Below are 17,322 nucleotides of genomic sequence, written 5' to 3' on the forward strand. Positions count from 1 at the left end.
GCTGCTTCTTATTTAGGTCAGAGCTAGTAGCTGTTTCCACTGTAGAATTTTCGAAAACAGGTGTAGCCCCTGCCGGATCCTGACGTAAAATGGCATTAACCCTATACAACGAGCTTGTGTTTAACTGAACACACCTGACCACCCTAGAAACTTGAACCGAGTGAGAAATTCATCCACTTGCTCTGGCTGCAAAATGCAGAACTAAGAGGAAGAAATGCGAAGCCTAGGATGTCTCTCTGAAAAGAAAACGCGGGGGGGAGCAAGAGAAGGGTTCCAGAGACTTCCACAACCTGGACGCCTCACTAAAAACATGGCAGTCATCTTGTGGCTGGTCACTGTCTCCACGCGGGTTGGGGTTTGTGTCTCACCGTTTTGCTCCCAGCCTAGAACGGTGCTGGGCATGCAGTAGCTCTCCATACGCATCTGTGGAATGCATTCATTCCAGACCTGAATTTTCAACTCTAAGACTTCTCTGCAAGGAACACTAGGCGGTGATATCTGGGAGCACCTGTGTTCACTGGGCGGTTCCTCCAGGCCAGACGCAGCCTCAGAAAACGTGGGGTGGGGGATGTGCATTGGTTTGGATGTCCCGAGTGTCCTTTAAAATGACAAATGTAAAAGGCCTAACCAATGGCATTCTAAAACAGACCCTTCAGGTGGTGGCGGGCGCCCGGACTCGGGGTGATGAGCCACCGCCCCAGCGCGCGCTGAGTTCCTCACCAGCAGGCCGCCTTCGACAACCTCTGGGCCGAGTCCAAAAGATTCCGCAATTCGCTCCTGCATGCACGCCGGTTACAGTACCAGAAAGGAATTTTTTAAAAAGAGTTGCAAAAAGAATTCATAGAGGGAAAAAAAAAAGCAAAAATGCCAGACTGGCCCGTACGGGGATCGAACCCGCGACCTTGGCGTTATTAGCACCACGCTCTAACCAACTGAGCTAACCGGCCACCTGACGTTAGAATGCCACCAGAGTGTTTAAGAGGGCTCCATGCCCGCGCCCGCCCCCTAGCGACTCCCTGCAGAGTCCTCGCAGCTGGCTGCATTCCGCTTCGCCCCGGCAGCGACTTTCGACCTCTTCACAGTCATCTCCATTGGTCCGATGCAGAAACTGAGACCTAGGGGACTTCAAGGAGAAGGGAGGCGGCTGCCTACAGCGAAGGCGGCTTTCTTTCACAGGGAAAATGCAAATTGCACATGGGAGGCTTAGCTCGGCAGTGAGAAGGTTTTCAAACATGCCAACTCAATGTTGTTTTTATCTCCGAGAATCCTGCAGCGTGGAAACTTCGTGTAACAGAGGCCTTTAGCATGGTTAAATCAAGCTTGGAAACTACAGAAAACCAGACAAAGGACAAAAGAACCACCGAATTCCCTATCGGCCAATAAACAAGGGCCGCTGGGGTCTTGGCTTCCTTCCTGCCGGGTTTTTTCCTACTGCACACGTGTATTTTTATATATATATAATATATATACACATATACACACACACACACACACACACACACACACAGAATCCAAAGCCTTATATGAAGCACTCTTTTTTTTTTTTTTTTGAGACGAAATCTCCCTCTGTCTCCCAGGCTGGAGTGCAGTGGCGCGATTTCAGCTCAATGAAGCAGTCTATTTTTTATCTTTCTTTTTGTATTTAATATTCTAGAATAAGCATATCCCTAAACAATTACAAATGTCATTTTAAATGATTCCACCATAGTTTTCTCTCCTTTTTTTTTTTTTTTTTTTTTTTTTGAGGCGGAGTCACAAGCTCTATTAGCCGGGCTGGGTGCAGTGGCGGATCTCAGCTCACTGCCAAGCTCCGCCCTCCCGGGTTCCGCCATTCTCCTGCCTCAGCCTCCCGAGAGTAGCTGGACTACAGGCTCGCCACCTCGCCAAGCTAGTTTGTGTATTTTTAGTAGAGATGGGGTTTCCTGCGGTGTTAAGCCAGGATGGTCTCGATCTCTGACCTGCGTGATCTCCATCTCGACTCCCAAAGTGCTGGGATTACAGGCTTGAGCCACCGCGCCCGGCCTTTTTTTTTTTTTAGTGTCGGAAAAAATGTTTTCGTTTTGCCCTCTCTCTTAACTGAGCACGTAAATAAATCACATGGTACAAGGTAGAAGGGTTGAAAGAGCCACTGGGTGGGCAACGATGGTACCCACCCCTTAAAGCATAGGATCTATATGCAAAAAAAGAGAGAGAGAAGGAAAAGGCGGGGAAGAAAAACCACCACCGTGCCTGCCACAGAGGCCTGCTGGTCTCCTACAGGGCCTGACTATGGTATTGTGCTGTGGCCCTCCCACTCCAGGAGCACCAGCAGCGAGCACCAGCTTTTTTTTTTTTTTTTTTTTGAGACAGAGTCTCGCTCTGTCACCCAGGCTGGAGTGCAGTGGCGCAATCTCGGCTCACTGTAACCTATGCCTCCCTGGTTCAAGCGATTCTCCTGCCTCAGCCTCCCAAGTAGCTGGGACTACAGGTGCGTACCACCATGTCCGGCTAATTTTTTTTTTTTAATTTTTAGTAGAGATGGGGTTTCACCATGTTGGCCAGGCTGGTCTCGAGCTCCTGACCTCAAGTGACCTGCCTGCCTCGGCCTCCCAGAGTGCTAGGATTACAGGCGTGAGCCATCGCGTCCGGCCAGATTTTTAACACTATACATTCTGCTCTGATTACTCCACTAAACTGCCGGGACTGATGTATCGTCAGGGTTCCATGTCACAAGCAGCAGAAACCAAGTCTAGCTGATTTGAACAGATTTTATGTAAAGGATGTTAGGTAGGTCACCCTCCACGAGCAAGGCTAGAGGACCAGGTTTAGAAAAACGGACACTCAGTGAAGACATACTCATTCAGTCTGGCAGTGGCTGGCCCCCAATCAGCTGTGAGTCAAAGAAACCTAATCCTTGTCCTCATGGAGCTCACCGCATAGCAAGGAAGGCGGATATTACAGGGAATAGAGAAGATTAGGTGGTGTGTTGGGAGGCTGGGCAAGCTTTCTGAAGTCTGGAGCACTTTACAGTGTCCAAAGGACAAGGATGGAGGAGCAGGCCAAAGGGGAAGCCGTCTCACAGAACACGGGTGGGGGTGCAGGCATCCTGTCCATTTTGCTTACAGCTGAATGAATGCCCAGAACCTAGCACACTGGCATAGCAATAGGTAAGAGTCACATGGGTTTAAAACAGTCAGATCAAGTCATTTCTCTGTTCACACTCTCCCCTTTTGCCCCAGCCCTAAAAGGCCTGCCAAATTTAGCAAATATAGATCAAGATGCCGGGTTAAAATTGAATTGCAGAAGGACAATGAAGTTTTTTTTTTTTTAGTGTAAGTATGTCCCATGCCGTATTTGGGTCATACTTATACTAAAAGAATACCTGTGCTATATCTGACAACCCTATGCCAAGGGTGACAACCCTACGCCCAGGGTAACATCCCGTTGAAAGACACCACCTGGGCCGGGCGCGGTGGCTCAAGCCTGTAATCCCAGCACTTTGAGAGGCTGAGGCAGGTGGATCACGAGGTCAGGAGTTTGAGACCTCCCTGGCTAACACGGTGAAACAGCGTCTCCACTAAAAATACAAAAAATTAGCCGGGCGTGATGGCGGGCGCCTGTAGTCCCAGCTACTTGGGGGGCTTAGGCAGGAGAACGGCGTGAACCCGGGAGGCGGAGCTTGTAGTGAGCCGAGATCACGCCACTCACTCCAGCCTGGGCGACAGAGCGAGACTCCGTCTCAATAAAAATAAATAAATATAAATATAATATAATTTAAAAAAGACCTGGCCCGGTGGCTCCATATAATCCCAGCACACTTTGGGAGGCACGAGGCGAATGGGATCCGCGAAGATCAGGAGATCAGCGAGACCATCCTGGCTAACAATGGCTCCCGTCTCTGCCTAAAATACAACAATTAGCCGGGCGCGGTGGCGGACGCCTGTAGTCTCAGCTACACGGGAGGCTGAGGCAGGAAAACTGCGTGAACCCGGGAGGCGGAGCTTGCAGCGAGCGGAGATCGCGCCACTGCACTCCAGCCGCGGGCATCAGGCAGAGACTCCATCTAAAAAAAAAAAAAAAAGACACCACCGGACCTGCGCCTTTCTCCTCTGCCCTCCTCCACCCCTGCCCGGCTCCCTCCGCGGCAGCCCCCTCGCCTCCTCCCTGGCCCTTGCTCCTGTGCTGGGGCTTTTGCGCTTCCTTTCCTCTTCCTGGACCACTCTTCCTGCAGACAATGTCAAAACTCCTCCTCCTCGTCGTGGTCGCTGCTTAAATGTCATTTACTCAGCGAGGTTTCCCCGATGCCCCCATTTGCAATCGCAACCCGCACCCAGGACCCCTGCGGTTCCCGGCCCGACCCCTCTCCATCGCTTATTCCCGCTGCTAACCGTCCGCCTCCCACCGCTAGAGCGAACTCCAGGGGCAGTGGGCTCTATTTCACCAGCACCTAAACAGTGCTTGGCACACAGCGGGTGGTCAGCCAAGGTCTCCTGAAGGAAGCCGAGTTGACCGACCCTTGTGGGTGCAGCCGTGGCATTCCCGGGACTTCAAGCCGCGCGTCCCAGGTGGGCGGAGTGGACTGGGCACGCCGGGGCGGGGGCGCAGTGACTGATGTCGGCCGCTAGAGGGCACCCGAGACCTGCGCCGTCAGTCACGAACCCAGGCTTCGGGCGACCACGTGCAGTCGTAGGGCGAGCGCGGGCGAGCAGTTTTCTGTCCCCGGGACCTCTCCCTCCCCTTCTCACCCCTTCTTAAAGCTCTTCTTAGACAAACCCTAATTCTCATTCTTTGAGTGACGAAAACACAAATCTACATACTTCTAGAATTAAGTGGTACAGAATACCATTCGGGCTTGCTTGCTTGTTTTTGCTTTTTGCTTTTGAAACGGAGTCTCGCTCTTGTGCGCAGACTGGAGTGCTGTGGCGCGATTTCGGCTCACTCCAACCTCCGCCTTGTATTTGTTTTTTTGTTTGTTTGTTTTGTGTTTTGTTTTTAATGTGGGGCGGGGAGCCCACGTGCATTTTAAATAATCCATTTTCTTTAAACTCAACTTATGAAATGTTTCATTCTGTTTATAAGCTGGAACCTTTGGTCTGACAGTAACGACCCGCTGTGTTGGCCACACAACAGAATATATGGCCTCAGAGTTCTAGCAGGCGGATGTCCAAGGTTAGGGTGTCGGGAAGGTCGCTTCCTTCGGAGGCTCCCACGGAGACCGCCCCAGGCTGTCTCCTGGCTTCGGTGGATTTCGGGCCAACTTTGGCCTTCCTTCGCTTGTAGAAGCTTCACCCTGATCTCTGCCTGCATGTTCATATGCTCTTCTCCCTGTGTGTCCCTGTGTCTAACTCGCCCCTTTTGTGCAGATGCCAGTCATAATGGACTAAAGCCACCCTGAAGACCTTTTTTTTTTTTTTTTTTTTTTGACGGAGTTTCCCTCTTGTTGCCCAGGCTGGAGGGCAATGGCGATCTTGGCTCGGCTCATTGCAACCTCCGCCTCCCAGGTTCAAGCGATTCTCCTGCCTCAGCCTTCTGAGTAGCTGGGATTACAGGCGTGAGCCACCACGCCCAGTTAATTTTGTCTTTTTTTTTTTTTTTTGAGACGGAGTCTCGCTCTGTCGCCCAGGCTGGATTGCAGTGGCCCGATCTCGGCTCACTGCAGCTCCGCCTCCCGGGTTCCAGCCATTCTCCTGCCTCAGCCTCGGATAGCTGGGACTACAGGCTCCCGCCTGCGCCCGGCTGAGTTTTTGTATCTTTTTAGTAGGGCGGGTTTCATCATGTTAGCCAGGATGGTCTCGATCGCCTGACCTCGTGATCCGCCCGTCTCGGCCTCCCAAAGTGCTGGGATTACAGGCTTGAGCCACCGCGCCCGGCCAATTTTGTCTTTTTAGTAGAGACGTGGTTTCACCATGTTGGCCAGTCTGGTCTTGAAGTCCTGACCTCAAGTGATATGCCCGCCTTGACCTCCCAAAGTGTTGGGATTACAGGCATGAGCCACTGTGCCAGGCCGAAGACCTCATTTTAACTTGATTGCCTCTGTAAAGACCCTATCTCCAAGAAAGGTCACAATCTGAGGTACTGCAGGTTAGGACTTTAACATCTTTTCGGGTGGACACGATTCAATGCATAACTCGTAACATGTACAGTTTCATGCATTCCTGAGTAAAGCTTTAATTTATAAAACAGATTGAATTCTTCTAAACGAACTTATTTAGAAATAAAATTAAAAGAAACCCTATTAAATGTTTACAAAGGTAAGTGGCCACACAACAGAATATATGGCCTCACAGTTCTGGCGGGCAGACATCCAAGGTCAGGGTGTCGGGAAGGTTGCTTCCTTTGGAGGCTCCCAGGGAGACCGTCCCAGGCTGTCTCCTGGCTTCCGGTGGATTTCAGGCCATCTTTGGCCTTCCTCCTATTAAATGTTTATACATTTAATATTCTGATTTTCTGATTTTTCTTAATAAACATACAACGAAGCTTTTGAAATTAACATTTTATATTTATGAAAGTAAAACAATTGCAGTTTTAAAAGTCATAATACTAAAAGCCTTATTATAAAAGATAGTATTCTCCTACTCCACCCCTTCCTTGCAGCCCAATCCAACTCCCCAGAGGCAATCACTGTGAACTTTTAAATTTATTTATATATATATTTTTCTACAGAAATGAGGTCTCACTATGTTGCCCAGGCTGGTTTTGAACTCCTGGGCTCCAGTGATCCTCCCACCTTGGCCTCCCAAAGTGCTAAGATTATAGGTGTGAGCCACCATGTCCTGCCCACTATGAGCTTTTCAAGCAGTTTCTTTTTTTACTCCAATAAATCTAAAATATATGATTTTACTTCTAATTCTTTTTTTTGTTTCAATTTTAGACTTTATCTATTGACTTCATTCTATGCTAAGTGAGGTTCTTTTGCCAACATTCCCCCAATGCATGTACACTTTCGAAACCTCTCTCATCATCCCCAAATACTAATACTACCAAGTTTTACTGAAATCAATAGTCAGTGTTTATATTGCTATGCCTATGTCAACACTGTTCTCAACTGAGCCACATAGTGTACTGTAATTACATTCCTTTCTAATGGAACTTCTTGTTTTCCTTTGCATTTGGTTTGCTTACTTTTCTATGTAACAGTCACTGACTTTCTGCCAGAATTATGAAACTGCTCTTAATGTAATCAAATACGTGAGATAATGTAGCAATTGTTTTCTGTGTTTAAGTTGGGAGATATCCTTTCAGAGCTTCCCATCCTCCTGGTCTAACCTGGATTGGTGGTTCTCCAGGCCTGCCGCAGTTTAATCCTGGGCGGGTCTTCACCACCATCCTGGGAATCCCTTTCCCCTTTTTCTTTGTCGGGTCCTCTGCTTCCTGATTCCAGGTTGCTGCCTCTTTTACTTACCTTTCATTTGGGTTCTGAACATTGTTCATTGGTTTCCCAAGAAATGGCTCACGGAAAGTAAATGAGATCGTGCATATCTGAATACATCTTTCTTGCTTGGTTTCTCTCTCTCGCCCTCTCCCCCTTCCTCCCTCCTTCCTTCCTTTTTCTTTTTGAGATGGAATCTCACTCTGTCACCCAGGCTGGAGTGCAGTGGCATGATCATGGCTCACTGTAGCCTCAACTTTCTGGGCTCCAAGGATCCTCCCTCCTCAGCCTTTCAAGTAGCTGGGACCACAGGCATGTGCCAACACGCCTGATTCATTTTTGTATTTTTGGTAGAGATGGGGTTTCACTATCTTGCTCAGGTTGGTGTTGAACTTCAGAGCTCTAGTGATCCTCCTGCCTTGGCCTCCCAAAGTGCCTGGATTACAGGCATGAGCAACTTTGCCTGGCCCACATCTTTCTTCTTACCCTCACACTAGGCTAATAATTAGAAAATTTTAGGATAGAGGTTACTGTCCCTTGGTACTTGGAAAGCTGCACTTCTCTGTCTACTATGTCTAGTTTTGCTGCTGAGAAGTCCAACATCATGCTGGAACCCAATCTTTTGGATATGATCAGTTTTTCTCTTTTGATACTTTTGGAACTTCTCACTCTCCCTATTGCTCTGAAATATCATGAGATGCTTTGGTGCCAGTCTTTTTTATTCATGTATCCCACATGCCTAGAGCAATACCTGGCAAACAGGTGTTTAATAATATTTGTTGAATGAGCTGGGAGTGGTGGCTCACGCCTGTAATCCCAACACTTTGGGAGGCCAAGGCAGGCGTACTACTTGAGGTCAGGAGTTCAAGACCAGCCTGGCCAACGTGGTGAAACCCCATCTCTACTAAAAAAAAAAAAAAAAAAAATTAGCCGGGCATTGTGGGATATGCCTGTAATCCCAGCTATTCAGGAGGCTGAGTCAGGAGAATTGCTTGAACTCGGGAGGCAGAGGTTGCAGTGAGCCGAGATCACTCCATTACACTCCAACCTGGGCAACAGAGCGAGACTCTGTCTCAAAAAAAAAAAAAAAAAAGAAAAAGAAAAAGAAAAAGAAAAGAAAAACTGCCCAGGCGCTGTGGCTCACGCCTATTATCCCAGCATTTTGGGAGGCCAAGGCGGGCTGATCACTTGAGGTCAAGAGTTCGAGACCAGCCTGGCCAACATAGTGAAACCCCGTCTCTACTAAAAATATAAAAATTAGCCGGGTTTGTTGGCGGGCACCTGTAATTCCAGCTACTCAGGAGGCTGAGGCAGGAGAATCGCTTGAACCCGGGAGTGGGAGGTTGCAGTCAGTCAAGATCGTGCCACTGCACTCCAGCCCGGGCGACAAAGCGAGACTCCGTCTCAAAAAAAAAAAAAAAATTTCGCGTAGAAGCTCCCAAGCCCAATTAAAGCTCAAGGCTATCGTCCACGTAGTGGGTTCCAAATCGCTCAGTTCCCAGGCCAGCAAAGAAAGCGAGCCGGGTGAAAGTCGCCTCTGTGCGAAGGCGGGGAATTGCACAGTATTTGCATGGAAGCGGCGGAGAGGTTGCTTAGCAACCCTGCTGAGCGGACGGGCTTCACTGCGCACGCGTATACGGGCGGAGCATCTTGCGCACGCGCGAGCGACAGGTCGTGGCGTTCAGGGCCTGACGGTTGCTAGGGTGACAGGGACACAACATGGCGGCCGGATGCTAACGCTCTCCTTGGAGGGACCACCACGGAGATCCTAGTGCGGGACCCCGCCTCAGGGAAGTGGAAAGCAGGGGGACACTCTTCCTGCGTTTTTCTTTTCTGTCCAGTGTCGGCAAGGGGTTGTCGCCAGCTTCCGCATCCAAGATGAAGAGTGAGTGGGACCAGGGATGGGGGCAGGGACTGGAGAGCGAGTGGCGGGGGCGGGAGGGACTGGGGGAGCTTGAGGGGCCTGTGGGGCCGGCGGGGCCGGGCGTCGTCGCCTTCTGCCGTGGCGGCTCTGCATGTGGACCCCGAATCCCCCTTGGCTGGAAGAAGCCGGTGCCCCTGGGGGAAGCTCGAGGGGTTGGGGCTAGGTTGGGAACTTTGAGGTCTCGGAGAGCCGACCCAAGTCCCGTTCAGGCATATTTGGTGCCGGTGCGTAGTTCTTACATCGAAGTTTAGGGAGTTGAGTGTGATTCATTTTATTTTTTTAAATGCTGGCTCGAACCTGACATTCTTTTCTTGAACATTCGGCAGAAACGCAGGGAGCGCTTATAGTGTGGCTCCCTGCCTTTTCATGGTACTGGTTTAGTGTCCAATTGAGAGGAAAGCTGGGCTGTGTGCTTTATTTTATTTTTTGGGTCAAGCAGTAGTGTTTTATAGGAACCATTTTTTAATAGTCATTTTGAAGCAACCTTTTAGTTAAAAGCTGTTACTTCAGAGTTGGAAAATGAGGTAGTCATTCTAGAAAATGTAACGGGTAAAAAAATTTACCTCTGGTAGGATTTGTGGATTATTGACAATCCGAGTGCAACCAGCTAGAATGATTTTTTATTATTACTGTACATATATAATTGTTTATGGCTGTGAACCAGAGGTGCAGTAAAAATTCAGACCTTTGCTGTGAAAAGATTATGTTAGGAGTAGTTATAATGTTAAATTTGCATTGTGTTCTAATTGTCAATAGTGTGCGTTGCATAATATTTAAAATAATTCATTCACCCTTTACAAGGCATTTTTATTTTTATTTTCTTTTGTTGGATATTGTTTAATGCTTACCTTTTTCATTAACGCACTACAAAACTGTAGTTAGAATCAAAAGTCTACAAAAGACTTTACACTTTTACTTACAGTGCAGACTATGTATACTGCACATATTTTGTACTGTATTCCTTTTTTCTTCCCATCTGTTTGTTTTGAAAATTTTCAGATGTACAGGAAAGTTGCAAGAGCGGTACACTGAATATTTATAAACCCGTCCTTCACTTAGACGCACCATTTTGCCTTATTTTTGTGTGCTCACTTTCACTCTGGTGTTTTCTCTCTCCCATTTGTGTATTTATTTTCACTGGACCTTTCAATAGTTAGTTGTAGACTACTGATAATTCACCACTTCTTTCAGCAGTTATCTGCCAATAACAAGGACATTCTCTTACATCATCACATTACAAATAACACATTTAGAACATTTAACGATGATACAATACTCTAATATACAGTCCGTATTTCAGTCTTGTCATTTATCCCAATAACATCTGTTATAGTTGTTTATATTTGTTCTACAGTCCAATGAAGAATCACAAATTGCATTCGGTTGTCACATCTCTTTGGTCTCTTTTAATATGGTGTCCCTACCTTTTGTGTCTTTCATGACAATGATAGTTTCATTTTTATTTTTGACTATCCTCTGTAGGCCAAATGACATTTTTAAATAATCCAGCCCAGGTGTTTTACAGAATATCTCTCAATTTGAATTTATCTGATTGTTGCCTCACGATTAGCTTCAGCTTAAATGTTTTTACCAGGAATATGAGAGAGGTGACATTGTGTCTCTGTCAGTGTGGCCCTTCCAGAGTGTGTGATGTCAGCTCGTCGCAGTTTTGCTGAAGTTAGATTTGATCATTTGGTTTATCTACGTACCTTCTTTTTCTCTTAGACTCTTTTTTTTTGACAGGGTCTTGCTGTGTCACCCAGGCTGGGGTGTAGTGGTGCAATCTTGGCTCACTGCAACCTCTGCCTCCCGGGATCAAATGATTCTCCCACCTCAGCCTCCCAAGTAGCTGAGATTACAGGTGTGCACCACCATGCCCAGCTAACTTGTATTTTTTTGGTAAAGACGGGGTTTCAACATGTTGGTCAGGCTGGTTTCGAACTCCTGACGTCAAGCGATCTGCCCACTTCGGCCTCCCAAAGTGTTGGAATTACAGACGTGAGCCACCGTGCCTGGCCTTTCTCTTAGACTCTTCATACCCCACTACCTAGAGGCATCACTCTCAGTAATTTACTCTCTGTATATATATATATATTATATATAAATATGTAAATGTGTATTTCTCCCTTTTTAAAAGAGTAATGTTAGCACTGTGTGTGTACACCTATATAGAAATGTGTGTATGTGCCGGCCGGACGCGGTGGCTCACGCCTGTAATCCCAGCGCTTTGGGAAGCCAAGGCGGGCAGATCACAAGGTCAGGAGATCAAGACCATCCTGGCTAACATGGTGAAACCCTGTCTCTACTAAAAATACAAAAAATTAGGCATAGTGGCTGGTGCCTGTAGTCCCAGCTACTTGGAAGGTTGAGCCAGGAGAATGGCGTGAACCCTTAAGGCGGGGCTTGCAGTGAGCCGAGACTGCGCCACTGCACTCCAGCGTGGACAACAGAGCAAGAGACTCCGTATCAAAAAAAAAAAAATGTGTGTGTGTGTATATATATAAAATTTACATTTACATTTGTGGGCCGGGCACAGTGGCTCACGTCTGTAATTCCAGCACGTTGGGAGGCTCAGGTGGGTGGATCACTTGAGGCCAGGAGTTCGAGACCAGCCTGGCCAACATGGTGAAACCGCATCTCTACTAAAAATATAAAAATTAGTCGGGCGTGGTGGCAGGCGCCTGTAATCCCAGCTACTAGGGAGGCTGAGGCAGGAGAATCGCTTGAACCTGGGAGGCAGAGGTTGCAGTGAGCCGAGATGGCGCCACTGCACTCCAGCCTGGGCAACAGAGCAAAGAAAAAAAAAAGTATGTGTGTGTATACATATAAAATTTACATTTATGGGGTGGGCACGGTGGCTCACGCCTGTAATCCCAGCACTTCGGGAGGCTGAGGTTGGCTGATCACTTGAAGTAAGGAGTTCGAGACCAGCCTGGCCAATGTGGTGAAACCCCGTCTCAACCATAAAATGCAAAAAAATAAAAATAAAAACAAAACAAAAAAATACACAAAAAACTTACGTTTATGATTTACTTCTTGTAAACTTTTGTTTTTAAAGTATATTTAGTATTGTTTGGTATGCTCTTTTAGATGGTCATTTTGGTAGTTTTTGGTTACTTGGTTTAGTGGTGACATCTTTATTCTCCTTTTCTTCGTTCTACCTTAAAATCTACTCTAAGAATTATTGTAACCTTTTATCCCCGTGGTTTACATCTGATCATTAGATAAATGATTTAAAAATAGTTAAGAGTGGAGAGTATATTCCAGAACTGGAAATCACAGAGACAGAGTTAAAGAAGAATGATCAGGAAAAGTGAGTAATGGTGAAACTGGATCCATAGCTTGGGGTCAGAGTGGGGCTGGGAATGCTAGATTATTACAGGGGTCTTTCAGGATTTTCTAGGTGTATTTTTGTACTTGTTTTCTAGGCGATGCCCATGTGTTTAGAGGTGTGTTATTCTGTGGAGTATTCCTGTCTTTCTTTTTATTTGGCATCATTTGCAACAGTAGAGAGCAAAGAGTGACACAGTACAGTTGATAACAGTGTGGGCTTTGGAGCCGGTAGGCATGGTAGCTTCAGGCATGTTACTTTTTTTTTCTTATGCTGCTTTTCTTCGTTGTTCAGGTAATCTATTGCTGCGTAACAGATCGCTTCAATTTTGTGGCTTAAAGAAACACAGTCTTTCTTGTGGTTCTTCAGGTTGCCTGGATTCAACTAGGCAGGTCTTACTGGAAGTCTCTCATGCAGTCAGATGGTGGCTGGAGCTGAAGTCATCTTAAAAGTTTCTTTTTTATTTGGAGATGGAGCTCGCTCTGTTGGCCAGGCTGGAATGAGTACGGTGGCACAATCTTGGCTCACTGCAACCTCTGCCTCCTGGGTTCAAGCGATTCTCCCGTCTCAGCCTCCTGAGTAGCTGGGATTTTAGGCGCACCACCACACCTGGCTACTTTTTGTATTTTGAGTAGAGACAGGGATTCACCATGTTGGTCAGGCTGGTCAAGAACGCCTGACCTCAGGTGATCCACCTGCCTCGGCCTCCCAAAGTGCTGGGATTACAGGCGTGAGCCAGTGCGCCCAGCCACATTTATCTTTAAACGGGGATGATAATACCCTCACATAGCATTGTTTCAAAGATTAAGTGAAATCATCTATGTAAAGGTCATAGCACAGTGTCTGGTACATGATAAATTGTGAGTGAATTATTATTTGCTATTTCAGCAAATGGAAGGCAGGGATATAAAAAGCGAAAGAATGAAAACATCGGTCAGATCCTTACTTGGAAAAGTTTCCCTTTATCTAGTCTAGTTGAAGTACCACTCTTTTTTCCTGTCCGAACTTTTTTTTTTTTTTCCAGATAGAGTCTTGCTCTGTTGCCCAGGCTGGAGTGCTGTGGTGTAGTCACAGCTCATGGCAGCCTCCATCTCCTGGGCTCAGGCAAGCCTCCCACCTCAGCCTCCTGAGTAGTTAGGACCACAGGCACGTGCCTCCTCACGCGGCTAATTTTTTTAAAAAATTTTTTTGGTGGAGATGGGGTTTTGTTGTGTTGTCCAGCCCGGGCTTACTTTTTTTTTTTTTTTTTTTTTTGAGATGGAGTCTTGCCCTGTTTCTTGGGCTGGAGTCCAATGGTGTGATCTCATTTCACTGCAACCTCCACCTCCCGGGTTCAAGTGATTCTCCTGCCTCAGCTTCCTGAGTAGCTGGGCTTACAGGTACCTGCCAAGACACCTGGCTAATTTTTGTATTTTTAGTAGAGACGGGGTTTCACTATGCTGGCCAGGTTGGTCTCGAACTCCCGACCTCAGGCAATCTGTCCGCCTTGGCCTCCCAAAGTGCTGGAATTACATGCATGAGCCACGGTGCCCGACTGCCCAGGATTAGATTTTTAATTGTTTATTAGAGATAGGGGTCTCCCTACATTGCCCAGGCTGGTCTTGGACTCCTGGATTATAGGCATGAGCCACTGTGCCTGGTCCTGTCTCAACTTTTTAATGAATTTTTCAAAACATACCTATAAAAAGAGAAAAGTGGCCAGGCATGGCGGCTCATGTCTATAAACCCAGCACTTTGGGAGGCTAAGGCAGGAGATTGCTTAAGTCCAGGAGTTTGAGACCAGCCTGGGCAGCATGACAAGACTCTATCTCTACTAAACAATTAAAAAATTGGCCAAGCATGGCAGTGCATACCTGTGGTCCCAGGTACTTGGGAGGCTGAGGCAGGAGCATTGCTTGAACCCAGGAATTTGAGGCTGTAGTGAGCTAGGATCACACCACTGCTCTCCAGCCTGGATGTCAAAGGAAGACCCTGTTTCAAAAAGTAAAACAAGGCCGGCGCGGTGGCTGAGGCCTGTAATCTCAGCACTTTGGGAGGCCGAGGCGGGCAGATCACGAGGTCAGGAGATTGAGACCATCCTGGCTAACACGGTGAAACCCAATCTCCACTAAAAATACAAAAAATTAGCCAGGCGTCGTGGCAGGCACCTGTAGTCCCAGCTACTCGGGAGGCTGAGGCAGGAGAATGGCGTAAACCTGGGAGGCGGAGCTTGCAGTGAGCCAAGATTGCGCCACTGCACTCCAGCCTGGGTGACAGAGCGAGACAGACTCCGTCTCAAAAAATAATAATAATGATAATAAATAAATAAATAAATAAATAAAACAAAAAGCCAGAGAAGTTATACTTTGAAGACAGTAACAGTTTGCTATCGTATCAGAGAGAATTTTTTTTTTTTTTTTTTGATAGAATCTCACTCTGTTGTCCAGGCTGGAGTGCAGTGGCATGATCTTGGCTGACTGCAACCTCTGCCTCCAGGGTTCAAGCAATTCTCATGCATCAGCCTCCTGAGTAGCTGGGATTATAGGCGCACACCACAATGCCTGGCTCATTTTTGTAGTTTTAGTAGAGACAGGGTTTTACCATGTTGGCCAGGTTGGTCTCGAACTCCTGACCTCGGGTGATCTACCCGCCTCAACCTCCCAAAGTGCTGGGATTACAGGTGTGAGCCACTGCGTCCGGCCCGGAGAGAATTTTTGAAAGTATCTGTTGTAATTACAATGAGGTTTAAGCTGTCTTGTTTTTTTCCCACCATGGGAAGAGTTAAGTAATTTGTCTTTCTTAAATGCTAGTATTTTCATAGACTCAAAAAAGGTACCTCAATCCTTTTCATCTCCTTCTGTGTGTGAGCCTCAACTTTTGTTTTTATTTATTATTATTATTATCATTATTTTTGAGATGGAGTCTTGCACTGTTACCCAGGCTGGAGTTGCAGTGGCGCAATCTCGGCTCACTGCAAGCTCTGCCTCCTGGGTTCACGCCATTCTCCTGCCTCAGCCTCCCGAGTAGCTGGGACTACAGGTGCCCGCCACTACGCCTGGCTAATTTTTTGTACTTTTAGTAAGAGACGGGGTTTCACCATGTTAGCCAAGGTGGTCTCGATCTCCTGACCTTGTGATCCGCCCACCTCGGCCTCCCAAAGTGCTGGGATTACAAGCGTGAGCCATTTTTATTTATTTATTTATTAATTTTAAAGATGAGGGTCTCACCATATTGCCTAGACTGGTCTCAAAATCCTGGGGTGGCCAGGCGCAGTGGCTCACTCCTGTAATCCCAGCACTTTGGGAGGCCGAGGCGGGCGGATCACGAGGTCAGGAGATCGAGACCATCCTGGCTAACACGGTGAAACCCTGTCTCTACTAAAAAATACAAAAAAACTAGCCGGGCGAGGTGGCAGGCGCCTGTAGTCCCAGCTACTCGGGAGGCTGAGGCAGGAGAATGGCATAAACCCAGGAGGCAGAGCTTGCAGTGAGCCGGGATCCGGCCACCGCACTCCAGCCTGGGTGACAGAGCGAGACTCCGTCTCAAAAAAAAAAAAAAAAAGAACTTTACAAAAAGCACATTGATAAAAATGTTTGGACTTGAACCTGACAAGTTTTACGTTTCACAAAAAGTGAATTTGACCTTCATTTTCACTTGTTAAATAAGGCTTAAACTCCACTTCAACAAACAAGCCTTGGTTTAATAAATGTGCATAGAATCTTAATATAGATGTATTCATTTATCTCCCTTGTTGTCTCTTTTTCATCCAACTCTGTTATTTTAACCCCTCTTTGTCCTTGAATCTGTTTTTCTTTTTGTTTTGGTGCTTGTTTATTCCCAACAATGTGGGATGTGACTTTCATTTACAGTATCATAGCTCTGTGCCCTTCAGAACTTTGTATCATGCTTTGTCTGCATTTCAGTGTTTTTTGTTTAATTTCGAAGGCCTATGAAAATGTGCCAGATCTTGTTGGAGAGAATAGGAACTTTTCCCAGGTATTTTTTCATAGAGACGTTTTCTTTTTTTCTCCTTGCCTTTTATCCTTGTTTTATACCACATACCTTCTGCCTACTAGAAGAGCCATGAGGGAAACAAGTGACCCCTTTATCTACCAACAGACACCTCCAGTGCAGCAAGTTCCATTTATTGCTGGTCGTGATGGTTTAGAGCCAGCCTGGGACATTGGCACACACTGAATTTGTGTGCTGAAACCACTTTGAAGTTCACAGTTGACCTATTTTTTTAAAGCAAGTCTGCTTAATTTATCTGTGACAAAACACAAATTGGAATTTATTGTGTAAATTCTCTCTTTCTTAAATCCAAATTGCTTAGTCCACAGCTTGACTTCCAGTGATTGACCTCCAATCCCTCCTGTGATTTTCTTTTTTTTTCTTTGTGAGACAAGGTCTCTGTCTGTCACTCAAGCTGGAGTACAGTCGCACCATCATGGCTCACTGCAGCCTTGACTTCCCAGGCTCAGATGATTCTCCTATCTCAGCCTCCCAAGTAGCTGGGACTACAGGCGTGCATCACCACACCTGGCTAATTTTTTTTTGTATTTTTGGTAGAGACAAGATTTCACCATGTTACCCAGGCTGATCTCAAACTCCTGGGCTCAGGCAATCTGCCCGCCTCAGCCTCCCAGAGTGCTGGGATTACAGGTGTGAGCCACCATGCCCGGCCCCTTTCCGTGATCTCTATGACTGTCTTCCTTTAAAAGGATATTGTAGTTTTAAAAC

At 46.9% G+C, this 17,322-nt stretch overlaps 1 protein-coding gene and 1 non-coding gene across 14 annotated transcripts in view; one reads left to right on the forward strand and one right to left on the reverse strand.

Annotated features, from left to right (window-relative positions):
* Window positions 1-873: 873 nt before the first annotated feature.
* On the reverse strand, window positions 874-947 carry TRNAI-AAU. Its single transcript has one exon. It is a non-coding gene; the product is annotated as a tRNA-Ile (tRNA).
* Window positions 948-9,000: 8,053 nt separating this feature from the next.
* MOK (MOK protein kinase) overlaps window positions 9,001-17,322 on the forward strand; it is an 83,339-nt gene continuing 75,017 nt past the window's right edge. For 6 of the 13 annotated variants that reach the window (XM_003902292.5, XM_017961546.2, XM_017961549.2 and 3 more), the window contains exon 1: window positions 9,001-9,233. In XM_003902292.5, coding sequence (XP_003902341.3) covers window positions 9,227-9,233 — 7 coding nt within the window. In that variant the 5' untranslated portion in view covers window positions 9,001-9,226. The remainder of the gene's footprint in view (window positions 9,234-17,322) is intronic. The other 7 variants (XM_017961550.2, XM_009212288.3, XM_031667820.1 and 4 more) reach the window with 4 other exon arrangements.

Source organism: Papio anubis, chromosome 7, assembly GCF_008728515.1.
Source record: "Papio anubis isolate 15944 chromosome 7, Panubis1.0, whole genome shotgun sequence".
Lineage (NCBI taxonomy): Eukaryota > Metazoa > Chordata > Mammalia > Primates > Cercopithecidae > Papio > Papio anubis.